Source organism: Cavia porcellus, unplaced genomic scaffold (genome assembly GCF_034190915.1).
Source record: "Cavia porcellus strain 051 isolate PalLab524CR breed Dunkin Hartley unplaced genomic scaffold, mCavPor4.1 scaffold_15, whole genome shotgun sequence".
Classification (NCBI taxonomy): domain Eukaryota; kingdom Metazoa; phylum Chordata; class Mammalia; order Rodentia; family Caviidae; genus Cavia; species Cavia porcellus.
The window spans coordinates 53,721,232-53,748,213 of NW_026947498.1; the positions used below are offsets into that span (position 1 = coordinate 53,721,232).

The window sequence follows — 26,982 nt, forward strand, 5'->3', positions numbered from 1 at the left end:
AAAAAGTGTGGGAGATCTTTCCAAACAACAGAGATGCAAAGAGTCTAGCCGAGGATCTGGATTTCAAATATGGTAGCGTCCTGCAAAAGTCCAGCTGAAGACCTAGAGCCCACCACAATATCTAATGCAAGTCAGTGTCAAGAATCTGTACTGTGAAGGCCCAGAGATCAGTGATGGAAGCTATAAAGCCTATGCCAGTAGCTGAAGGATCTGTGCCATCAGGCTGAGGGATCTACATTGGAGCAAGAAAACGTTGCTCAAGGTAAGGACCAGAGCTCTCCTCACAGAAAACTGCAGTCATTCTCAGTGACAGGACCCAACAGTGACAACAGGAGAGTTCTTATCAGGAAAACCAGTGTGACAAGATTCTCCAGGAGAATCAACAGCACACCGTCTTCCCCTTCAATTCTCTTTTTATGCTGTTGGCATACATCCAGGTGGTCCTCAGGGTGCCTTGTACCCTCCAGAACCACACTGATTCAGTTCAGCTGGATATTATATTATTATTTGCAAATGACATGATACTCTACATAGAAAACTCCAAAAACTCCACTAAAAAACTGCTCGGTTTAATAAGCAAAATCAGTAGCATAGCTGGATGAAAAGTCAACACTCAAATGCTATACGTGAATGACAAACTCCCAAAGAGAAAAATCAAAGAAACGCGAAACGCCTTTCACAATAGCATCCAACAAAATGAAATACCTAGGAATCAATCTAATAACGGATGTAAAAGACCTCTACTTTGAAAACTACAGTATTCTGAAAAAGGAGATTGAAGAGGGTATCAGAAAGTGGAAAGATATCCCTTGCTCTTGGGTTGGAAGAACCAGTACAGTGAAAATGACCATACTACCAAAAGTGTTATACAGATTTAATGCAATTTCAATCAAAATCCCAACAGTATATATCCCATGGAATGGGAGAAAACAATCCTAAAACTCATCTGGAACCAGGAGACACGTAAACTAGCAAAGGCGATTATGGGCAGCAAAGACAAGGTTGGGAAGGGGCATCACCATCCCTGATTTGAAATTATACTATAAAGCTACTGTGATAAAAACAGCATGACATTGGCAAAAATCAGACCTGAAGATTAATGAAACAGGTTAGAAGATGCAAAAATAACTCCAGGCATACTAGGCCACCTTACCTTTGATAAAGATGCTCAGCACATTCTCTGGAAGAAAGATAGCCCCTTTAGTAAATGGTCCTGGAAAAAAACTGGCTTTTACATGCTGAAGATTAAAATTGGATCCATATTTTTCACTATGCACTAACCTAAATTTGAAACGGCTCAAAGATATACATATTAAAACAAATATATAATCTGCTACAGTATAGAATAGGTAGAACTCTCGAAGATATTGGTATAGGCAGAGACTATGAATCAAATCCTGATCACACAGGAGCTATCACAAAGAATCAACAATTGGGATCTCATGTTATTAAGAGAAACCACCAATACAGTGAAGAGACAATCCACAATATGGGAAAAAATGTTTGCTAGGCGTTCTTCAGACAAAGGATTCTATCAATGAGAACATATAAAGAACTCAAATAAATCAGTCCTCCAAAATTTAAAGACCAAGTCCGAAAATGGGCATCTGAGATCAATACACACTTCTCAGATGAAGAAATGCAAACAGCAAATGAATATATGAAAAAGGGTTCAACATCGCTGGTCGTTTGAGTGATGGAAATGCAGACAACACTGAGATTTCATGTCACCCCAGAAAGAATGGCTGTTATCAAGAAATCTACCAATAACAAATACTGGCAGGGCTACGGGAAGTAGGAAGTCGTCTCCACTGTTGGTGAGAGTGTTGCTGGTGGGTACAGCCACAGTGGAAATCAGTGTGGAGATACCTCAAAAAAACTAGGATTGGAGGTCCTATTTGACACAGCCATTCCCCTGCTGAGTATCTTTGTAGAAGAATGGTAAACATCATATCCCAGTGATACATGTGTTCTCATGTTACAGCTATAGAATTTGTAGTAATTGGATCTTAGAAACACTCCAAATGCCAATCAATTGAGGAATGGATTAAAACGCTGTGATCTTTTATACAATGGAGTACTAATCAGGCATAAAGAAAGATAAATTTGAGGCTTTTATAGGTATATGGATACAATTTATAGGCAGGGGTGAGATAAATTTGAGCCTTTTGTAGGTAAATGGGTGCAGTTTATAGGCAGAGGGTGAAATAGGCCAGACACACAGGTCAACACTGTGTTGTCTCCCTAGTGGGAGAAGCTGAAAGAGTAAATAAGATCCATCATGTGCAATAGATACAGTTAAAATAGGAAGAAACTTCAAAAGGAAAGAGGAATTTGGATGGGGGAAAGGGAGAAAAGGAAAGAAAAGGCAAAAAATAAAAAATATATCTATATAAAAGATACTATTAATTTCTCTTAATCCATTGAAAAGAATGATTTGTAAAAATACTGTTTGGACAATTAAATGTCGATATCTTGTACTGTAACTAATTTAAAGACAATACACAATGTATTAACCATTGTTACTCTTATTGTTTTGAAATTTTTTAAAGTAAAATTTTAAAAAATAAGTTTTAAAAAGCTGATTAACTTTTTCCTTATCTCTATATATCTGTAAAATGAAGATGACAGGACCCATCTCATGACATTATTGTGGTCAATATAAAGAATTTAGAATTAATTTTGGCATATAGTAAATCCTTTTTATCCATCATGAACAATAATAATCTTAGGTAAATTAATGCAGACTTTACATGCTGTGTTTTTGGCGCTTCTTTAGCTCCTAAAACATTATAAGAAGAGAGGATTTTTCATTTACTCGCAAAAGATTTTTATTGTATTACAGACTTGGAACTTGAGATCTGATTATTGCTTACATAGGCTACATGTGATACAGTCAGTAGCGTGTTTGTTTTTTGCCAAGAATTTTTTAAAAATGAAGTTTTGGAACACCAGTATGTTTTAACAAGCAAAGCTAGACGAAACATTTTATATGGGTTCTGAAAATCTGCACTGGTAAAGGTTAAGTGTTTTGGTGAAATGGCCAAAGAACAGAGAAAGCCAGAAAAATTAAACAGACAAAAATATTCTTGTTGTAAATAGTCTTAAAAAAGTCCCAGGCTGTTCTGTAAAGTCAAGTTTTCTCCTTCACAATTTCATTTTCCATGGTTTTGGTTATTCACTGTCACCTGCAATCTGAAAATACTAATTGGAAAATTTTAAGAGTAAATGTATCATAAACTATATGCACTGAGGAATAATGAAATCTCATGCTGTCCTACTTTGTCCGGCCGAGCATGTAAACATTTCCTTTGTCCAGTGTGTTCACAATGTAGGTACTGCCTGTCCACTGTGATCTGGTAGCCATCTCGATTAGCAGATTGGCTGTGATGGCATTGTGGCACTTAAGTTCAAATAACCCCTATTTTACTTAATAATGTCTCCAGTGTTTAAGAGTAGTGCTACTGGCAATTTGGATATGTCAACAAGAGGTTATAAAATGTTTTTTTAAAGTGAAAAAGTAAAAGTGTAATAAGATATTTTGAGGGAGATGGAAACTTCCATAAAACATTTATTATAGTACATTATTATAATTTTACTACTGTACTATGTCATTGTTAATTTCTTATGAATTAAATGTTGCCATTTAATTCTTGTGAATTAAATATTACATTCATGTTAAATGTATGTATAGGGATCAGTACTATCCATGGTTTCAAATATCCACTTGAGGGTCTTGGACATACTCCCCTTTGAATAGGGAGTGACTACTGCTGTAATTACCTCTTGAAGTATAACTGGTTGCCAGGAAACTAAAATAATGAACATTTACCGTCTCCATAGTCTCTGTGGGTCAAGAATTGGGAGTCGCTTAGCCCAGTGATTCTGACCTGGTTTGTCTCCTGGGGTTAGGGTCAAGGTGTCTGCCTCAGTTGCATTCTTATGAATCCTTGCCTGGGGCTGAAGGGGAACACACTGAGGTGGTTGTGTCTGGCTTACAGAAATTGTGCCTTGTCTTGGTGAAAGGCTCCTGAGGGCCTCATCCACTTACCTTTCCACAGAACTTGTTAGGTGTGCTGATAGGCATCCCCCAAAGGAAGCAGTCCAACAGGGATCAAGGAGGAAGTCTTTTTTTGTTTTTTTTTTCCTTTTGCTGCAGTAGGGGTTGAAACGAGGGCCCTATCACTGAACTACGTTACTAGCTCATTTTAAAAAATTTTACTATAGGAACTCACAAACTCTAAATTGCCCAGGTTAGATTGAAAATTGTGATAGTTCTGCCTCAGCCTCCCAGAGTGGTAGGATTACTTACAGGTGTGTGGGACCATGCCAGCTCACTGTTTTTTATCATCTAGCCTCAAAACTTCTCATGGTCTTTTCTGCAATATCCTGTTGGCTATTGGGTCACCTTTACTTAGTGTGGGAGGTAGAAATCAGTGATAACCATCTGGAGACTGGTTACCATCTTATGTGATTGTGTTAACAATTAAATGCAATTTGTCCAGTAAAGGCTTCTGTGACCTAGAAGACTCCCAAGGCAATATCTGTTTAGTTTTTTATTTACCCTACTGTACAGTAAAAATCAGTTTCTGGTTGCCTGCCCAAATGCAAAGGATGTTTATGTGAGTGCATGAGGAAGAAGTGACACTAATCACTGAAGAGGTTTTCAGAGCCTTGAGATTGTTCTTATAAATGTTGGTTTGTTCAGAGGCATGGTTGGTTACTATTTAACTGTAGAATTAGAATTGGAGGCAATAATATTGATAAATGCTATGAGCCACAATTTTTACCCATTCTGAGCTCATTTGATTTACTACTTAATATATCATAATTGAGGAAGAATGATATATTTCTAGTCTGGTACATGGATTTTTAAAAATTTTGTGGTTAAATAAGTCTTAGCCTTTTCTACTTTCTCTGAGATTAAATATTCAAAATGTTTTTCTTTTTGTAAATAGAGTACCAGTGTTAGCTAGAAGTAACTGAGCTAGTAACTTAGAGAATGTTTTATTTGTCTCATGGTTTGATTTTAGAGGTTCTGGTTTGTGATTAGTTTGCCCTCTTTCGGGGGCCATGATGCCATCTCTTTGTGGGACAGCAAAACTGCTAACCTCCTGCCTGGAAGGGAAGAAAAAGAGACAGAGAAAGAGACCAAATTCTGCAGTCCCGTTTGAGCATACATCTGCAGTGACCCTGAAGTCCTCTCTCTGGGCCCTACCTCGTAAAGTGTCCATCAGCTCTCAGTAGGGCCGAGGGGACCATCTTTAATGTGCCTTTGGAGTACGGTCCAGTTCCAAAATAATCACAGGATCTTACTACTCATAGTGGTGTAAGTTGATACCTTTTGAAGAGGATAGTTATTAAATTATTTAAATAATACTTAGGCGTATACAACAGTTTAGTTGTTGTAAGTTTTCTTAATGTAAGTTTTTGTTTTGATATCTTTGTTCTATAATATCTGAAAAAGTATTCTTTTTCTGTAGAACTTCAATTGTAAGGATTTAAATAATAAAGGTACTGATGCATTGGAAAGTGCCTATTATTTTATAACACCTGGAATCTGATTATATCCGGCTAACATGAACAAAATTAATTAAAGCATTTTTCTCTAAATATAGAATAAAAAGTAGTCCATAAGGAAATAATATATAGTACTGTCAGTAGACTTAACCATGACTTATAGAAATTGGTAAGTATTGACCACTGGAGGGCTCCATATTTTAAGAAATTATATCAAACATATAAATGCTCACTGTACTAATTTTAAACAATGTTTAAAGATATAAAAGATCCCATATTATTGAATAAAAATGCTAATAAGTAAAGAAACTGAATTAAATACTGGCTGATTATAAATGAAAAATATATGCATGTGCAAATAAAGTATTTAAATGTTTGCTTCATCTGCTTTTATTGGAATGAAAATAAAATTTATTACCTAATGTCTTTATAAAATATCCAACTAGATATCAAAATATGAAACCAATGTCTTAAAATTTCTTAGTATTGAAAGAAGTTGAGACAGTAAATGAGTATATTTTTCTTCCTATCTTTCTTACATGTACAATTTTTGGAAAAGGGAACTTCTTTTTTTAACAGAAGGGTTCATTGAGGTTATTATTTCCATCTAATTTAACAAGCTCGCCAGTTATCTCAGTGACATGGTAGTACTATAAGTTTCACAGAACATTAGGACGTGTGTTTTAAATTGATGCAGAACCAAAAATAAGATGTGGAAGCTTCTGAATTTTAGGGTTTTTAAATTCTTAATGTTAGCATTTCTCTGTAGTTGATGCTGTTTTTCTCTAAACACTAGCCTCCTGAGCTTTTCTTTATCAAAGTAAAATAACATAAGGATGAAGGATTTAGAAACTTAACATATATTAATACCTGAAGAAGGTGGCTTTTTGTCTAGAAGAATTATAAGTAGGGAACTATCTTGTACCTCAAAAACAGCATTTTTATTTCCTTGATCTTTCCTACTTGTAAGAAGTGTTTTGATTTCTTTTTAATTGTGAAGTGTTTACTTTTTAAATGTTTGATCTGAGCTCCAGGAAGCCTGCAATTGCTAGGGTAGGTAATCATTTTTTTTTTTCTTTTCCCTGGTAAGATTTTTGTCTCTTTGTACTAAGCTTGAAGAGCTGAAGGTGTATGGTTTGGTTATGTGAGTAAAGTTCCCTGTTGTTCAGTAGCTTTGTCCTTTTAACAGCTCTTCACAAAAGGAAGTTGAAATGACAATTAATTGTGATTGAGGTGTAAACCAACCAACAAAAAATAATACTGATCATTTGAAAATTCCTAGGGTTTATGATTATATGAATGCCTTCTTATTTCTGCATATCAGGGCTAACAACTAAAATACGGACAAAAATACCGAAGGATCATGAGAGAGAGCAATTCCTAAGTTAGTACTAATCACGCATATTTGGACAGCAAAGTGGAATGAATTTTCTTTTTAAACTATTAAATAAATTGGTTAGCCAATTTATAACCTTCTTTTACCTGTCACACATACTGTTTCATACTATGTTAGAAATAATAATGTCATTTTGTGCACAGAGTGCATTTATCTTTCTGGAAACACTGTTTAGTGTCTAATGTGTTCTGCTTATTTAATAATGATCATGGCATATTTTGCCTTTCTCTTGCAGAAACAGAATGCTTCCTTATTGTTTAGCCATGTTGCAAAATTGTATTTAGCTATAAAATATGGTAGCAGACATAGGTAGAGCATTGCTGAGACACTCAATAGCATCTCTCCATGTGATTTTGTAGATGTGAAAATGACTCTACATTGCTTGTATTAAGAGACTTTATTTCAACATTTTCTCTACATAGATCTATTCATATGTAGACCGTACATTGGTGAGGTGCCTGTCATGGTAGAGTGTCTTGTCATGAAAAAGAATTAATTCCAGCTGGTGTCACTCAGTCTTACCTGTGACCATTTTAACCCTGTGTTTTAATCTGAGCTCATCAGCCACAATCACTGTTGATTTTTAGCACTTAATATTTTTAACACTTAAATCCTTTCTGTACCTTGAATCTGTAGTGCTTCTGAAGCTTGGTGTTGTACCTTACTTTCATTTTATGAATATATGAGACCAACTTTAGAAATTATTCTAATTTAATTGGCTTAGGGTAGGAAGGACATGGACATCTGCATTTTAATGTGGCCTCTGTGCTTGTATTTTGTAGTATAAGTGGAACGTGGTTAACTGAGAAGAAAATGGTTTTGTGACAAATTTTTGATGCCCCTATAAATTCTCATTAAATGTTTCAGAGTAAGTACAGTTACTCAATATTTTCTTTCCCTAGTTGTTATATTCCTGGGGTGGAGGTGGCATTGGGAGTAGGACAGTCTGGTATTACTCTGGTTGCCAATGTTGTCTAAATAATCTTAGCTTAACTACTTATATGTCTAGGATGAGCAGTAGAGCAGCTGATGTTAGGTTTTCAGATAGGGCTTGCACTAACCCGACTAGCTAGCCATCTCTGTTGCCCATCAACGCAATCAGCTAATCTTTTATTTTTAAATCCAATTGTAAGAGAAAATAGGATATGAGATGTTCAAGGGAACATAATTCAGCATGTGAAGTATGCTGCCAAGTGTAAAGGTCTTTTGAAACATGGGAAAGTAAATGGAAGGAAAAGTTGTATGTATAGAAGGGAGAGAGAACTTTAGGATAAGCGTGCCCTGACAACAGATCATACCAGTTTCTAGAAATACTCCACAGTGAGAGTTGTGGGCCAGGATGATGCTTTTTCATGTTTTTCTGCTTTTATCACAATGATTAAAAAAAAAAAAAAAGTCTGACATAGGCAAGGCTATGGAAGTTCCCTGAGATTTCGGTCCTTGGACTCCTGCTTTCCCCTTTCTTGTTAGAGGAAGACACTGGAGAACATCTCGCCCTTGTCGATTTGACCTGTGTGTGCTTGAATGACTTAAAAATCCTGCTCTTGGCTCAGCTCTTTGTTGTTCATCCCATGTAGTGCATACCATGTAAAAGAGATCTCAAACTGCATCCCTGCTGACGAGAAAAATGGCCTCCTCACTCCTCGCCAGCAGTGCAGTGAGTTTCTCATCACAGGAAGGTAACACCACCTTAGTGTCATCTGCCCAAGTCTCTGAGCGCTTGGGCTTACTCTGGGCATGGCCCTGATTGCAGCACATTAGATTATTGCCTAATCAAATACTGTTCACCAAGTGCCCCACACAGGCACTTGGATGAAGACACTAAAATTTTATATTAAAAGGAGAAATTTACTATCGATCTCTGTGGTGGGAGAACTTATAATGTTAGAGGAGAAGAAAACCCAAATTCCAAATAAATGTCCTAGTTTGGACATCTAGAAGATTTTAACAGTATATTTGTGTTTGATAAGGTCATAGTATAATTTTATTTTGTGTATTTAGGTTAAAATCATTTTCTTTCTTTAAGAAAATGCTGAAAAGAAGAACTAATAACTTCTAACAAATTTATGGGGGTATCTTACATATAAGTTTAGTATATACATTTTTTTTTTTTTTTTTTTTTTAGTATCTGTGGATTTTCCAGAATAAACTGGTTACGCTTCAATCCCACACCAGGTTTTTTTTTTGTTTGTTTGTTTTTGTTTTTTAGTTACTAGAGACTTACCTTTTTTCCAGTTGCTACTTTTTTTGTTGTGTATCAGAAATATATAACATAAAAAATATGTAGTTCCTTAAAATTTGATATATTTAAAAATTTAGCAAGTTATTTTGGTGTATATTAGATCATTTTAATAAAATTCATTTTGGGAAGGAAAGGATATTCCAAAGTGAATTAAAAATAGTCTTAAGAATACTTTTATCAAGATCCTGTCCATTAGTAGTGGCAATCAGTAGCTGGCTATTAGGTTCCAATTTCAGATCCTGATGGCAATCATTAGTGGAATCATAAAAATGCATGTTTGTACTTGTTTACTAGTGCCTTTCAGCTTTTGAAAGTGTCTAGGTGTGTCTACTCATAATTTTTTAAAGTTAATTCTTGTAGAGAAAATGGGATTTTTAAAATTAGAATTGTGGCTGAACTTTTTTTGCATTTCTGCCAGATATTGGTGTGGTTTTCAGAGAAAGGCTTACATAAAAATGTGTGGTTGGTATGCGTAGCTGAACCCATTGTGTGTCACTATGGTTATCTCTATAGTGAAATTTTAACTGAAAGGGAATTTCCTTTGGCAGCAGAAAACATGACAGTATCCCTGAGGAAGTCTTTTATTAGGAGTGCTAATCCTCCCAAGGTGTTAACCTCTTCTATTCTGGGGTGTATTCTGTACCTTGAAAGTTCAGCTAAGAATATCCTGAAAGGAAAAATTCAAAAGGTAGTGAAATAAAGATGTGCGCCTAGATATGAAAGCTATAAATTAGAAAATAAAATGCTTTGTCACGTGTATTTGATGTTCTTTGGTAATTAGTAGCCTATATACTTTGAGGATGTTAATGAAACATTGATTTAAAAAAAAAAACTTCTCAAGAATATAGAAGAACCTTGTGGTTGAAGGATTTATGCATCTAATAATTTTTACAATAGACATTTTTTTGTGTGTATGTTTGGTGAGTATAGCTGTAGCTACCGGTGAATCTTCTTAATATATAAAATAGAAAAAAAAAACCTTCTATGTTACAATAATTTTTGATAGACTTCTTTGAATTCCAAAGAGCAGTTTTGTGAAAATAGGTAATAATTCCATTGACTTTCAGTTTCTTCCATTAATCCAGTTTTAGTTCAGTGTAACAGTGTGAGCATAAGCTTAATGATATTATGTTAAATATTTTGATTATATGAGAAGTTCAGTACTATCTTTTAATTGGAAACTAGCATATGGTCAGCTTCCAATTTCTTAAATAATTTGACTAACACTAATATTAGTTATGATTTAAAATGCAAATAATCTGAGCCATCCTTTGATGATTAGTGCAGGAACGTCTTTGGTACAGAGCAAAGGAATGGTGCTGTGGTCTCGGGCATCGTGACTGCCAGACACAGTAGGTTTTCGGACTCCTGGTTTGAATGCTGTTTTGTGTGCTGAAGAAAAACCTGAAGGCCTCAGTGCCCTTTGTATATTCCCATATGATAAATTCTCACCCTTTTCCTGAACATCCCCATTTAGAAAGGAAGTACTTTAGAGGAACACATTTCTTTTTTGGACAGACACAGTTGTTAAAATATATTTCCTTCTAGTAAAACCGACAAACTGCCTTTCATAAACATCTGCTAGTGGATTTGTTTAAACTCTGAAATTATTCTTAAAAATGAAGTAACCATTTTAATGTCTGATGCCTCTTTATTCTGAGACCATAAATGTGTATGAAAAGTTCTTTTGCAGAAGAATATTTTCGTGCTCTCCAACCATTCCTCTCCTAGCAATATTGCTTAGCATCTGTCTACAACCTCTCAATGATTTGGTCTGAAGAGTATCTTCAGGTTCTTTCAGACAGATATTGAGTGGTCTTTTGTCTATTTCTGCTGTACAGGATATTTCTGTTACCTGTAATACAGTTTTGGATGCCACACAGTGATCACTCATTTTATTATATCATCTTACATGCATTTTAGTTAAGGTAGGCCTCCCTGTCTTCTATTTTTGGACTTTTATTCATTCCTTTTGGTGCTAAGTGTAGATTATATATGGTAGCTTTCAGGGATGTTAACAGATAAAAGATTAATCTGTGGGTGTGCTTGTAACTCCGAGTGTGCTTACATGCTACCTGCTCTTGTTATTACACAGTTGAAGATTTTTAACTCGGATATAGTGTCTGTAGCATGCCTTGAGTTCTTATGCTGAAACTTCAAAAGTGAAACCTTGTACTCAGTGTTAATAGCATCTGTCCTGCCCTCCACTTTTGTTTTCCGATGTATCATTCTCAGTTTTGTATAAAATTAGCCCACATGTAAAATAATGAGTAAGCTTATTAAAAGAGTTGCTTCAGAGAGAGAAAGGGTAATGGGAGTGGGTTATGGGATAAAGAGAATTAAGGAGTTAATTGCAATTAACTTTTTTTAACAGCATTGTTGAAGGCTTTATGTTAAACTGTTAGACTTCTTTCTGAATGCACTACAATTTGATTAACTGTTTATGTCATACATTATTAGCTCTCTATGCTTGTTCGTCCCACCTACCTGCTAATTTGTATTTTCTGACAAATGTTTCTCCATTTCCTTTCTCTTTCTGTGCCTATGGTAACTACTCTTTTATACTTATATAAAAGTATTAAGTATTATTATACTTACTGCTTTATTTTTTCATTTCTGGCATGGAATACCTGATACCCACAAGTTGAAAGGGAAAAGATATATTTCATCTCACAGTTTATAGAGGTTTCCATCCATAGTCAGCTGGCTCCAACGCAGGGCAGCATTCATGGTAGAGCAGGTGAGAGGCCGTGAGCAGCAGAAGCAGCAGCAAGCCCGCCTTCCCTCTCTCCCTTTGTGTCCCATCCAGGCTGTAAACCTATTGATTGAGGCCACCCGCATCCAGGGAGGACTTTCCCATTATCCACACCTAGAACTACGCTAAACCATTCAGTGGACTAATTTAGTACCTCACACTCAATCTTAATATCACACACTCTAGATCAAACTAGCTACAAAAAGCCCCACCTATGGATGCCTGAGGCTTCGGAGGGGGGAGCAACTACATACAAGTCATAACATTATTTTTAATTTTTATTAGTGCACGTTTGTGGTACATAGTGATTACATTCATTGTGGGGAGTTTATACATGAACATAACACATCTTCATTCTTTTTTATGTCTCCTACCCTCTCTGTTTTACCTCTCTCTTCATCTCTTGATCCCGTTCTTATTTCCAAAAGATCTATCTCCCTGTTTCTAGTATTATCTATCATTTATCCTGCTCTTCGATTTCCTTGACTTTGACTTTCTTATATAAGGGAAAACATGCAATATTTCAGCTCATGTGTTCTCTATTGATTTCTCTTAACATTATCTCAAAGTGGATCCATGTTTCTACACATGGTTCAAATTTATCCTTCTTTATTCATTCATCTACTAGACTTAAGCTGTTTCCAGGATTTAGCTGTTATGAATTGTGCTGTTGTAAACATGAGTGTGTATGATCACTGTAATGTAATATCTTTAACTCTTTGAAGGAGATATATAGAAGAGAAATTGCAGAGTCAAATAGAATTTCTACTTTTTTTAAAAAAATTGCCTACTGATTGTTTACAGTGGTTGTACCAGCTTACATTCCACCAGCAGTGTAGAAGGGTTCTTTTTTCCTGCCTTATTGCTAGAATTTATTACTTGATTTCCTGGTGATAGACATTCTTTTATGGAGTAGGAGGGAATCTCAGTGTACTTTTAATTGGTGTTTCTCTGGTGGTAGTGATGTCAAACTTTTTTCATATATTTATTTGCCATTTGTATTTCTGGGAAGTGTGTTTATTTCAGTTGCCTATTTTTGATTAGCAATTAAACTTAAATTTCAAGCTTAGGTCTATCTCAGGCTGTGTTGTGTAAATTCCAAATTTGTTATATGATTTGTTTTTCTTTTTTAGTACTGGGGATTAAACCTAGGGCCCTCACACTTACTACATCCTCAGATCTTCTTTATTTTTCATTTTGAGACAAGATCTTGGCAAGTTGCTAAGTTGCCCAGGCTGGACTTGAACTTACAATCCTCTTGACCCAGCCTCCACACCCAGGTCATTATATGAAACTCTTTTATTTATTTACTTATTTTTTATTTTTAAGAGAATAAAACCAAACAAAATAAAACAGAATGAAACCAATCAAACCAAACAATGAAAGTGATATAAGACTTCAAAGCAAGATAATAGGAAATTCAACAATGGCTACTGTAATGCCTCATTACCTTCAAAATAGCTACCCATACCATGAGATGTGATAAAATCAAACAAAGCAGAACAGAACAAAACCAATCAAAACAAAACAGTGAAAGTGATACAGGAGTTAAATACATGACATTGGTGCAGACCAGATTCACTGAAGGCTGTGGACTACATGCCAGATGGGATGCAGGGCACATAACTGTTGCTGCTGTTGATGCTGTTACTGTTCACTTCCAGAGTACAATAATTAAAGTTTAGTTATAAGTGTGTTGTCAAAGCAGAGTTTGGCATTTTTCAGAACACCATGAAATCCTTATTGAGGTAGCTAATATTTGGAAATAAATCCTAAGCCCGAATTATATTTAATGATACTATCTCCAAAAATAATAGAAAAGTAATTATAGTATTGCTTTTATGTAAGAGCAAGCACTGCCTCTGGAATCTGAGTTATCATAGAGCTCAGTGGTTTGAAGTTTGGTTTTTGGTTGTGTTTGGATGTTCATTTGCAACTGCATTATGTATATTGCATTTTTATGAAAAAGACCTAGATCAAGAAATCTGATGCAAAGGATCTATTGAAGAAAATTGTTCTCATATATGTTTTATCATAACAATTGTTTACTTTTTTTGTTTTGTTTTGATACCGGGGATTGAACTCACGACCTAGCACTTGTCAGGCCGGCACTTGTGCCACTGAGCTAAATCTCCAGCTCCCATCAACTGTCTCTTTATGACTATTAACATGTATAAGAGTAACTCAAATATTATAAGTGCTTTTTTCAAGCTTTGTTTTACTTTAAAAATTCATTCAAGAATAGTTCTAATATTGATATACTTTGTTTTATTTTAACCCCTAAGAAATTGGCTATTTTCTAGAGTTAATGTATGATATTTCTTATCAAAGCAAAACACTATATTCCCAGCTATTTCATGTTTTTGTTATGTTTTGTTTCTCCCCAGTATAAGGAAAAATAATTTCAGGCTATAACTGTGCATGGAGAATGAATTGTATGTCATTGTGTACTTAAGTGTACCACCAAACATAGCAAACTTCAGTACATTAGAAATGCCCTTGGAATTGCCTTCAAAGTCAAATTAATATTTGCAGGATTTTCAATGTTTTTGTTGAAACTTCTCCTTAGAGGAAATATAAATTGAAAGATAAGTTAACTGTACCAGGAATAGAGATATAAAATTTAAACATCTTGAATTATTGCATATCATAATGTGCCAGAAACTTTGAATACATATGTTGAAATTAGAATTTGAAATTGAGTAAAATAAATTAGTTTCCCTTTCATTATTTTCTCCCATTTATTTTTTTCCCAGCAGGGAGATACCTGGTTTAGTACTTTTTGTTCTTTTGTTTCAACAAAACTACAAGCCATTCTTGTTTTCTTTTCTCCCCTTTCCTTAGGCATTGGAAATAATACAGTATAACATATCTGTTATTAATTTTGCAACGTGTACCATGATTTTTCACCCAGTTGTAATGTCCAAGAGATAGAATAAGCTGATTGGCTGAGACTGGGTGATAACTCTATCCCAGAAGCTTGCATAGAGGTAGGTCAGTCCCACTCAAGGTACATGAATTTTTTTCCCTTAGAAAAGACGTGTACATTTAAAGCATGTGAAATGTTTTCTCAAAAATCAAAGTGCTTCTACCAAAAAACAGGGCAGGGTAGGCTAGCAGGCAAAAACGTGTATGTCTATTATTTTCTGCTTGAGAAAAGCCAGTGTAAAAAACATACTTTTGTAGCCAGTTATTCTCCTGTTTAAACCAGACTTCTATTTTAAGCTGTCTTTTTAACTTGAAAAATGTAAAACCTGACTTTGTTAATGATAATAATGAAATTTTTAGTATGTATATTAGCAGTATTAAGAGCCAGTACTGTTAAGGTTATTAGGCTGCTTCAGGTGAGCCTTTTTCCTTTGTCTTTTCCTTGTAATTGCTGACCCCTGGGGTTGTATAGCCATGATTTCTATGGGTTACTATGCTGGAATTAGTGATAAAGGATAAATCTTTATCTGTGTATGGGAATAATTAGAAAATGTTTTCTTAGATATTTTAAATCAGCTTAATTCGAGATAAATGTTATATTTTTCCTTAAATATTGACTGCTATTGAGTACCAGTAACTAACACGGAAGGCATGTTTTGAATATTAATTTCTGATGGAGCGTTTGCATTGTAGAGAGGCTGTTGTATGAAATGTACTTAGTTTTAATGTAGACCTAATTAGTAATAGGTGTTTCTTGTGGGGTGAGCATTTAAGGGAGAAATACTGATCACATTCTCAATTGACATTAGCTTGTTATTCTCTAGTCAGTACATAGTTTTAATCTTAGAATGAAGTAAATTGACATTAACTTTTCTTTAATAGAATTTTTTAAACAGCAGTTTTAGATTCATAGTACAGTTGAGTGAAAATGTGTATACCCTCTGTCCAAACACATGCATGACTGATAATTGACGTTTTATTAAAGGTATTTATAAGAATATTTAGAAAGAAAAATAAACATTTTGCATGTTCACTTCTGCACTAAAATATGTCTTTCCCTGCCTTCATGTACAAAGGGAAATGTGCTCCAGACCTGAGAGCATTCTCCAATTCCCGAGAGTAAAGCTAAGGCCTGGTTAGTAGTACTTTCTCATTTGAACATTGCTACTCCCAAGGACCACAGGAAGAATGGAGATGTGATGCAGCGTGGTCTGTGGGTGGCAAACTGCAGATCAGACTGATTGATGGTACTCCAGAAGAGCGCTGCGGCATGGGGAGGACAAAGGTTGTGGATGTGGCAGGAGACCTGTGTTCTGGTGTGCTCTTGGCTCTCCTTTGCTGAGTGATTAGAGGAGCTGAAGTGAGCGACTTTTAACTCTTGGGTACCTCCAGCAGTCTGTCATTCCAGTTTCACAGTAACTCTGACAGTGAGGAACATTGTCCCTGCCCGGGCAGCAGTGTGGAATAATGAGCACAGCACTGTGAAGAACTGGGATGTAGTCTCAGCGTGCTCACAGACCAGCTGAGGATCTTTCAACCAGTCCACAAGCTTCATGGTTCTTGCTTGGTTTCAGCCATGAAAATGTTGTGCTTGGATTTTCCTGATGCCCCCTGAAGAAAGTTTCTTGGAGTTTTCTAATTTAAAGAAACTAATCAGAATATGTGGTATTACATTTCCTAGAAATCACTTATTTGTAAGTAACTTCAGAAGGGAGTATATTGGCACATCATAGGTCCTTTTTGAACAGAATCCATGTGTCTCTATGTCAGAAGTTCATTTGCAGTTAGTTTATCTCAAATAAGTGTCTTTTTACCAGTAAGCTGTTTGAACTACCTGAGGTATACCTAAAAAAGACAGCAATTCTTTCCGGATAGTAGAATTTTTTGTTATTTTAAAAATAACATAAGAGGGTAGATGCAGCTCAGTGATAAAGTGTTTGCCTAGCATTTGTGTAGACCTTTGGTTACATGCCCAGCATCATGCCCCCAAAATATGTATATATGCATATATATATATATAATTTTTAATAGAAATATACTTTTATTAAACAACATACACTTCAGAATGTTGTTTATTTATTTATGTACTAGGGATCGAACTCACGACCTTGTGCTTACCAGGCAGCCTCTTGTGCCATTGAGCTGAATCTCCGGCTCTAGAATTATAAGTTTATATTTTTAAAAACTGTTTGTATAACTTAAAATAGTAATTAAGGAAACAAGAGCAAAGAACAACGTCTTTTACTTTGTGGAACTGAATATTTCCCATGGAAGATGATGTAAATTACTGATTGCTTACGTCTTTATCAGGAAACTCTGGATTTTTTTTTTTTTTTTTTACATCTTGTAAATTATTGATAATGTGGATGAAGCCAGAGCTTTCTTCAGAGGACAAGGTGGTCTTCAGGTTTCTCTGGTGCATTTGCATAACCCCTTCCCGAGAGTACAGGCCAGCTCCAAAAATGTGTAGTTTCAGAGGAGTTCCCCTGAGGCTGAGGCAGTCCTGTTTGCTTTCCAGCTTAGTGCTCAGTGGCTTGATGCAGCTAATGAATCTTCACAGAGTACCTGAGGTTCCATCATTGTTCCTCACATAGCTGCTGACAAGCATATTTTTATTCTCTTTTTCAGAGTGAAACTCCTTCTGCTTTAAATGTGCAATTTTCTCTGCCTGAGAGGTCAAAGGCACATTTACATAGTTCATGGGAGCATAAAAGAGGCATTCAGTGCCTCTCTGCCAAGCCATCTGACTGGACTAATGCCTACTCATTTTCCACCTCTACTTACGAAAATGGCAGAAATTCATGGTTCTTCTATGCTCCTTGAAGCACCGATCTTACAGCAAATGGTCATTATAATAAAATACCCATATTATCAAATCAGCTAATGTGCATTGAGTAAAAAGTGGTTTCTCAGACTGCCAGAATTAAACATATATTATGGCTGCCTAAATTTAAATAAAATCTACAGTGAAACACTATTTGAGAGATTAGCAATTCATTCTGCATCCAAATTTTGAGAATATTCAAGGCAAACTTCTGTGTGTTCACAGCATAATTTTATTCACTTAGTTTTAATTCTAATAAAATTAATAACATTGAGCACCTGTTATATGCAAAGCACTTAGCATTTATATTGTCTTCTAGTAACTGTTAGGGCAACCCTTTCTAATGTATGGATTATTAACTCAATTTTGTAAGTAGAGGCTCCGAGAGGCTTAGGAATTCACCCACAATTTCCAGGATAGTACCTGCTAAGGGAAATAGGCTTGGACTAGTATGCTGCTAACCTTATTCTGCACTTTGTGAGAGTGTGGACACAAAAAAGAGCAAACGACATTTTTTCATTTGCCTGTATTTTGTGTTCCTTTTCCGTGTGACGTTTGTGCTTCAGCCAGATCAATCTTCTGTTCCTCCTCTGCCTCTGCATACTTGTGGTAAGCAATACTTGTTCCCATTTGGACCTTTGTTCCTACTGTGTCTGTGCCTCTCACACCATTTTCCATCCTGTGTGTCCTCAAATCATCCATACTTTAAATTTCAGCTCTAATGCATTTCCTGCAAAATGTTTGCTTTATGCATTCTAACTTAAAAATCCTTTACTTATAATTTTAACATGACTATGTATTACTTTGTTGCGATATAATTTTTTCTTATATATGATTATTCAACTAGATCATTAGCATCAAAAAGTAGCACTACTATTATGATACTTTCATGGTTGTATATCAACACATTAATTTCTTAACTAATTAAAAGTTAAATCATTTGCACTGCTGTTCTATTTGTATATATTAGATGTTAGATAAGTTTTTAAAATATAATTTCATGTTTTACAGTATTGAGTATTAAAAGGGAGGGGACTTTCAATTCTTTTGTCTTCCTGTTTTTTTATATATTTTTTTGTCTTTTTTATTTTTATTGGTACCGGGGATCGAACTCATGACTGCCTGCTTGCAAGGCAGGTGCTTATGCCGCTGAGCTAAATCCCCAGCCCCTGTCTTCCTATTTTATGAGACTAATATGAGAAAATAAATACTAGAATTTTCTATCTTTGCTATCTGGTGTTTTCAGACACCTTATTGGAGGGTCCAAAGAAATGAACAAATCTATAATTATTTATTATTTATTTGTATAATTATATAATTATTTAGTATTTACTTTGGCTTACTGCTAGATATCAAAGGAACTCCTAAGACAGTGTTTCCTTTATTACACTTAATGATTCTTAACTGAAAAGCTGTGGGCCCTGAGGAAGTGCAGAAAGGTGAGAATGGGAAGGTGACAAAGTGGTAATTCAGACTTACATTTTACTTTGAAGATTTGCATCATCAGTATAGCTGATATTTGTAATTTCAGTTAAAATATTGGTGCCTGGGCAGAAATGCTTAAGAAATTGTTTTAATTTAAGCTTCAACTATAGAAGACAAGTGAGTGATTTTAACAAATAATACTGTTTTTGTTCATGCTTTAAGTTGTCATTTTCACACACATTATGCACAGGCATGCTCACACAGATGTATTCTCAAGGAATGATCTTTATCTCTATGAAGGTATTTTAGTTCAGTAAATAATTTGGTTAGAAATCAGATTGTCATTTTTGGACCTGGCCTGTGGTGGGCCACAATGACCTGAGGCATGTCATTCATTGGCTAAAATTGCAAAACAGCTTGTATAACAGCATCATTTACAATATTGTAAATTGTACAGTGTATCTGAAGGGACTGTTGAGGAGTGACTGTAAACATGACAGTATTTTTAATGTGATTACATTACATAAGAGAGCTTGGAGTTTGTTTCTCATTTATAAACATGTTTATATAGAAGAGTGAATTAAAGGGAAATGTAAGTATTGGATTCATATGAAGTTTTAAAATAGGAAATATTTTTGTAAGAAAACTTTTGCATTTAAGTTCATTTGTAGTATAAATATGTAGTATATATACATATAAAAGAATGAGTTAAGGGAAAACATAAGAATTATGTTCATATAAAGAAGTTTTAAAGCAAGTATTTTTGTAAGGAAACAGGCATTGTAAAGTACAAATGGGCACACACATTATTGGAAAGATGGAAGAGGCTAGAGGAAAAGTGAACGGAACTGTAGACACTAGCACCTCCAGAGTGTAATCTGGGCTTGCTATGGCTCACAAAGGTAATACTGACTCTTAGGTTAGAAATTCAGCTCCGTTCAAAGAATACACATCATTGGGAGTAAAAATATAAAAATTCACTTTCTCAGGTCACTCCTTTTTTGAGATGTGAAAGTGTCAGTATTCTATTTTCAGGAGAAAAAGGAAGAAAATTTATTTACTAGCAATATGGTTATTTTGTTATTGTTCTTGTACTTTAAACAAAGAAATGTCTATATTATATGTATTATATTATGCTCATCAGTTTTTTTCATTTGAATGTAATTGTTCCTTGTCAAATAATTGTAGGCCAGAATGACTTTTTAGTGAGCTTTATTAAATTAGGAGTATGTATGAAAATGAGTTAAAGCTTAATGTATTACCTAGAGAACTGATAAAAACATCAGAAAAGCAGTCTTTTGGGAAGATTAAATACGCTTCCATGTAAATAAGATATGGTTACCTTGGAATCCCTTCTGCACTGATCAGGTGGTAGTGATAAGAGTATAAGACATAGTTTTGGCATAGAAGGGGATTTTACCAAGGTGTGCCTTTGATACAAGGGATAGTAACATGGGTTAGGAGTCTGCTTCACTGTAAGGAATAACACCTACATTTTATTTTATTTTTTACTATAATGAGCATTTCAAAATATTGCACCCCAAAGAGGCTTTGTGAGCTGTGCCAGATAGCCGTTTGTTTCAAAATATTTTAGAGGTTGCTTAGGGCACATCTTTAAGATTGATTTTTCAGGTGCTGAATCAGATGCCCTACTTGTGACAACAGGCAAGTCGTGGGTTTTAATGGATGGCTGTCACACTTCCCATTATGAAAGTTTTCAGAAGGAATACTGAGCTGTACCAAGTGTCCAGGCTGGCCGGGACTACGGAAAACAGTGTTACAAGTGGGAAGCAGGGACCTTGAAAAGGGAAAGGGAAGTTTTTAATGCGAATAGAGTAAGATAATCACGAAGAGTTCGATTCTGGGGCTGTTGGGATAAGGATTGAGAAGAAACCAGTGTGCAGGGAAGTACTCTGAGAACACAGGCAGGCAACAAGTGGTGACGGGGTGGGTTTGTCCAGCTGACCTTGTTACATCTCTGGTAACAACACAGTTCAATCAAAGCAGAAATTTTGTGAAATGCTAGTAATTTAAATCAGAATAACGTTGAAATTGCTTTTCTGAAGCGGCTCATAGGCATTTAGAATAGACTGATAAAACTTCAAGTCTCTAGATTTGGCTGTCAGTTAACTCAAAAGGGAGTCTGTCTCAGGCAGCATCTTCAGCATGGGTAGTGACTTCTGCTTTGTGGCTGATCTCACTTTCTTAAATCTCCCATGATTTCTTTGTTTTCTTAAGAGAATTTAAAAAACCACATTAGCCACAGCAGAGCTGGTCTGTTTCCTCCTTTCCCATTTTAATGCACACATAGCTGTATCATAGATTATAGATCACTGAACAGTATCAAAATGAAGTATTATTATGGTCTTTTTTGATATGTTTTTCCATTATAGAAATAAATGTATGAGGTTATCTGAAGATCAATAAGAATTATCTGAGCTCCTTGTAGATCTTTATATATAGGAAAAATATTTTTTATTTCTTGAATGTCATTTGCTCACTTCTTGTACTAAAGGGTCAACAGATCTTTAAACCAAAAGAATTAAACTCATGCTGTCAAAATTAATGGTCAACTCTTCTCTTCTAATTTTGGCTCTTCAAATTGTATTTGTCTTTGTAATTTTGTTTGAAAGGCCTCGTGTCTCCCCATAATAACTGCTTTGCTATGGGTCTTTCACAGAATCCTGCTGCATCACAGAGGCTGGAGGTTCTGATATTCCATTGAAACACAATGGAAAGTCTTGACTTGACTGGTAAGAACTGCGCTGAGGTGCATCTTCCTTACTTACCTAGAAGAAGTGAGGCAGGCAGGAACTATGTGCTGTCCGAGCTGATCTCAGCATTTTCCCATGTGATGGATTCATCTTCCACACTGGTCAAGGAAGTGTGAAATTTGTATATTTTTTTCTCAGCAGTTTTAAGTGAAATTTTAATCTTCATCTTCAAGTAAGTTAAATCTTCTAAAACCATGACATTTTAAAAATTAACTTTCCAAAATGTCGGATTTGGTTTTTCATAGAAGTATATATTAGTGAAAGTAAATTTATTAGTCTTGGGTAAAGGTTACATAAAAATATTTAGCTGGTTAATTTTCTCAGAAGCAAATTTTGTACAATGATTAGCTTTAATTGAAAAAATCAATTGATATCAATGTATTAGGGAGTTTTTCTAACCTACTAAAAATAATGAAAGTGTTTTTAACTATATAAACCACTTATAATATGAAAACGTTAAAATGAAGAAAAAGTTGAGGTTTTAAAACATATACAAGTGAAAAATTATTAAAAACTCTAGAATTGGGGCTGGGGATTTAGCTCAGCGGCATAAGCACCTGCCTTGCAAGCAGGCAGTCGTGAGTTCGATCCCTGGTACTGATAAAAAGGAAAAGGGCAAAAAAAACAAAAAACAAAAAACAAACTAGAATTCACTCTGTCCTTTTATGTCTGTTGTTTTTAAAATTGTTGCTCTAGGAAAAAACTCTTTTTATCTGTGTTAAAGTATAACTATAACATTTAAAATTAGTTTTAGTACTAGTTGCTTAAATGCATACTTTTCCCAGTGTTGGAATAAAATGTATGATTGGTATACTGATATATAAATGCTTTCATGGTGAACTGGTGATTTATAAGACTAAAGACGTGGTGTGAATTAAAGTGAGCAAATTTATATAATATTTATTGCAGTTTTTGGGAAAGCAACTTGTTCCTTAGTTTAACTTTCCAATTAAATGTAAATTAATCTGAAATGTATCTCAACTAAGTAGTCATTTGATCTGTGATTTCTGAATGTTAATCTGATTATTGTAATAAAATTCATTTTATTGCTTATAAACAGAAATTGAGATAAATTCAAATTGTTGAAAAATTTTAAAGTGAAAGCTTAGTTGAAGATGGTTAAGATTATGTGCTTCTACTATATAGTGGCTGTTAAACTCATCAACTTAATTTGTTCTCAGATTTTGGAAAAGATGAACACATGTATGTTTGTGGGGGAAAGATGACTGTGAATGTGTTTGTTGCCTGATGCATGATTTGCAAACAAAAAATTGTGAAACTTCTGTTTGTGAATCACATTGTTTGCAAACAAAAGCATTCCTGAACTGAGGTACTGCTGTATTCAGAAATGGAAAAGATGCTCTAAAATACCAACTGCAATTTAGGAACTAATTCCTGGAAGACATTACTTGATGAAAAGGTACCAGGGTCTATTAAATCTAGGAAACGTGTTATATCAGTTAGCTTAGGCAAAGTTACACTTTATTATCATGCAAGTCCCCAAATCTTAATTATACAGTATAGGTCAGAAGAAGTTTCTCATTTTTGTTCCTGTTTCTGATGAGTCAGCTGTGTCTGGGCTCGTGTCCTCTTAATTTAACATTTTTGGAATGCTAAAGTTTTAAAGGAGAAAAAAAAGCAGTAGTGGAACCATAGATCTTAAAATGGCTGCTTAGAAGTGACACATGTGGCTGCTTCTCGTATTTCACTGTCCAAAGAGAGTCCCTTGTGCTTTAGGATGGAAGGGGCCTTGAAGTGGGGTGGGATAGAGAAAGGCTGGTAGGAAGGGACAATGTGTATTTTAACTCTAATATACACAGAATACCATCTACTGTTCTTAGAGACACTGAGTACACATAAAATGCATAAAGATTCCAAGAAGTTTTGCAGTAAATTAATCTGCTTAACATGTAAAATTACTTGATCATGACTTGTTTCGATATTGTTATATGGAACACTTATCTGCGACAAGTTTTAAGGAGGGAGGAGTGGATAGTTTCTGGATATTTTATAAGTTTCTAGTATAAATTTTAGAAACAGTATTGTTTAATAAGTAGTTTTTTAAATGAATGAAAATTCCTATGCAGTAGACCCTCACTGCAGTATGTTTAGAGTTCGAGAAAGGAACCATGATACTCACAATAATTTATTCCCTATGTATAATAGGTTACAGAACTTCAGATTTCTGTAGCTTATTATAGTATAGAAGAAATTACTATACTACCTAATTGATATAAGAAATAGATGCTTTGCTTCTCTACAATAATACAATAATTTTACCTGATAAAATGGTAGCCAGATGCCTTTGTCTGCTTAAGTGCAGTTTTAAGAATCATTTTAGAGATAAAGAATGCAGACATTTTAATATGTCAGCAATGCTTTTTATATTATTATAGTTTATAATTCCCAAAGATTGAGAGAGGAGAACATGGTTAGACAGTGTTTTCTTTTAAAAAATGTATATATGTTTGTGTGTATGCATGTGTGTCCCACAGATCCAATCAAATGTATAATGTTTACATTTTAAAAAATTTGTTACTGTAAAAGACACATTGCCATTAAGCCTCCTCAAAATACTTTCCTTCACTTTGAACACATTAACCCCATTATTCTCTCCACTTTCTGGAGCAATTCTCCAAGTCCTTTTCTGTAAGTGTCTCTATGAGACGCAATAAAAATGACAATGATTGCTGCTGCGAAGTGTCATGTAATGGAAAGGCAGCCCGGATAGTGCAATGCGCACACACACACACAACACACATATATGTATGTTATATGAAGGTTAGAATACAAGACAGCATAGTTTTTATTACTGCAGCTTTTATTAATTTGGAGAAATTTGAATTTAAAAAGTTTTTAATTAGAATAATTGGGTGATTAGTAGACCTCTCGGAAACTTTGTTTTCTTATCTTAATATAACAGTAATCATCTTTAATTTGTAAGATTGTGAGAACTAAATGAAGTCATTATGTCAAGTGCTGATGCAGTGCCTCGCTAAAACACATAAGCAAATGTGTAAATTTTTCTCACCTCAAAGAAATGATAGAGTTAGGTATGCTTACTCTGATTGAAGCATCGTATAATGTATATGTATATCAAAACATGACATGTACCCCATAAATTCAATCTTTGATGTTTCATTAAGAACTTTAAAAACTTTGGTTAAAGCTCAAGAATCTTGGTACTAATAAAAACACCTGTTAGATATCTGCCACTTTTTGTCTATCTAAAGTATGTTTGTGTACAGTATTTATATGTAAACAACCTTCTTTGCAAAGAATTTTTTTAAATATCCTGAATGTATAAGAACTCATGCATTCATCTGTAGTTTTACTAAAAATTGAAAGTGGCTTTATTTTACCACTGAACACTGCATCCTTTAAAAATGTTAATCACTCTGTAATGTAATAATTTACTTCTGCTAGTGAAAATTTAGAAGCCAATAGACAGGATGATGGCTAAAAGTAGATATGTAGGATATGTTTACAGTCAATAAAAATGAAGTTCACATCAAGTTGCAAAAAAAAATTCAAATTTTATATAATTTTGAGGCAAGGTTAAAAACACAGACATACCAATGAAATTGTCCTTATCAAGTAGAGCAGATGCTTCTTGGTTTCAAAAAGCAGTCGTTTTGAAGAATACTTTTCTGCTTCAAGATTTTTGTGACTATTCTTTAATGACAGTTTAATTAATTTGGACTCCTTAGAGAACTTCTCTGTTGACATCGCCCACTGTACTCTTGGAATGAGGTACTACATAGTAATATAATGTTATGCCCTTTCTAAAGTGACAGTTTCATTTGCTTTATTTAAAAGAACAGAGGTATATAGAAGTGATAGAGGAAGTGAGTTTTCTTCAGATTGTTTTAGGCTCCTCTTTTTATAAATGGAACATCTTGGTTACTATCAGATACTTAGCTATATATCAGTAGAGTGAAACTATTCCATAAATATAAGTGCTCCATCATTAGAAATTGCTTTAGCCTGCATAGGCTACTGTAATAGACTGCAACTGGGGTTGTTTCGTCAACATACATTTATCACAGTTTTGGAGGTTAGAAGGCCTCAAGGTGCTGGCCACTTCAGTTTCTCGCAAGGCTCCTTTCCTGGCATGTACATGCTTCCTTTCTTGCGGTGTCTTCAAATGGCCCTTCTCTGCATCACACAGATGAGCTCTTTCTCACTTCTAAATCTCAGCAGCTCTGCAGCTTTAAGGTCCCATCCTCTTACCTCACTAATTTTTATTCCCTCATTATTGATCCTCTATACCTTGTCACTTGGGAAATTTGGCCTTCAATCTGTAGATTTTAGGAGAATATGATTCTGTCTATAAAAAAGGTAGCTGTTTTTCTTTACCAAAGAATAAAGTTGAGATTTTTTTTAAGTGTATTGTGAATCATTTACTGTATAATCAAGCAATCTGGTTTGTTCTAGTCCAAGATTCCAAAAATATCTATGGTACCACTGAGGTGGGAAGCATTTGAAATTACTGATTTGTATTTCTTCCATTTTGAATTCACCCCATATGAAAAAAGATATTTTTATAAGAAAAGGAATCAAGTGTAATAACTTTAAAGTCAGGTGCTTTTATAATGGAAGAATTACATTGTAAAATTTGACTTCCATGTGTAATCATTATTTAGAAATGGGATGTATCTGAAAATTAGGTGGGGGAATTTGACAGCTCATTTTGGAGTTATATCAATTTTGTTTACTATCTTACCAAACCAATTCGCATTTTGAAGTTTCTTTTCTTTTACTCTGAATCAGTTAAGAATGGAAATGGAAATATTTAAGACTAGAGGGGAAAGGACTGTGTATTTGAAATCCAGCAGAAGTCAAGGAGCCATAAACTTGATATGTTTACCTATTTATTGTCCTATTTCTCCATCTTCCTTTCTTCTTTTTTCCTTTTTCTCCTCTGATACCAGTTCTTAAGTTAGATAGTAGTTGAGGTTCTTAAATATAGTATAAATGTAGTTTATTGAGTATCTGTATAGTGCTTCTTTACTTAATACAATAGTATTCTTTTCCTATTAAGCATGTCAATTGCTAAGTCTTCAGGATTAGTGATAAGTAAATAGTGCATTTAATTGTTGGAGGTTGATGGTGACT

The 26,982-nt window shown here is 34.7% G+C and overlaps 2 protein-coding genes across 3 annotated transcripts in view; both read left to right on the forward strand.

The window, feature by feature from the left end:
• LOC134470481 (class E basic helix-loop-helix protein 22-like) overlaps nt 1-26,982 on the forward strand; it is a 118,975-nt gene that overhangs the window by 82,380 nt on the left and 9,613 nt on the right. Inside the window, exon 5 of the mRNA XM_063224903.1 lies at nt 21,771-21,843. Within this exon, the coding sequence (XP_063080973.1) occupies nt 21,771-21,835 (65 nt within the window). The 3' untranslated portion in view covers nt 21,836-21,843. The remainder of the gene's footprint in view (nt 1-21,770; nt 21,844-26,982) is intronic.
• The window catches only part of Bbx (BBX high mobility group box domain containing), a 220,786-nt gene that overhangs the window by 38,880 nt on the left and 154,924 nt on the right, over nt 1-26,982 (forward strand). Inside the window, exon 1 of one of the 2 annotated variants that reach the window (XM_063224902.1) lies at nt 21,865-22,036. The exons of the other annotated variant lie outside the window; for it this stretch is intronic. The gene's annotated coding sequence lies outside the window, so the exon portion shown is untranslated. Of the gene's footprint in view, nt 1-21,864; nt 22,037-26,982 lie in introns of those variants that run through there. 2 annotated transcript variants of the gene reach the window in all.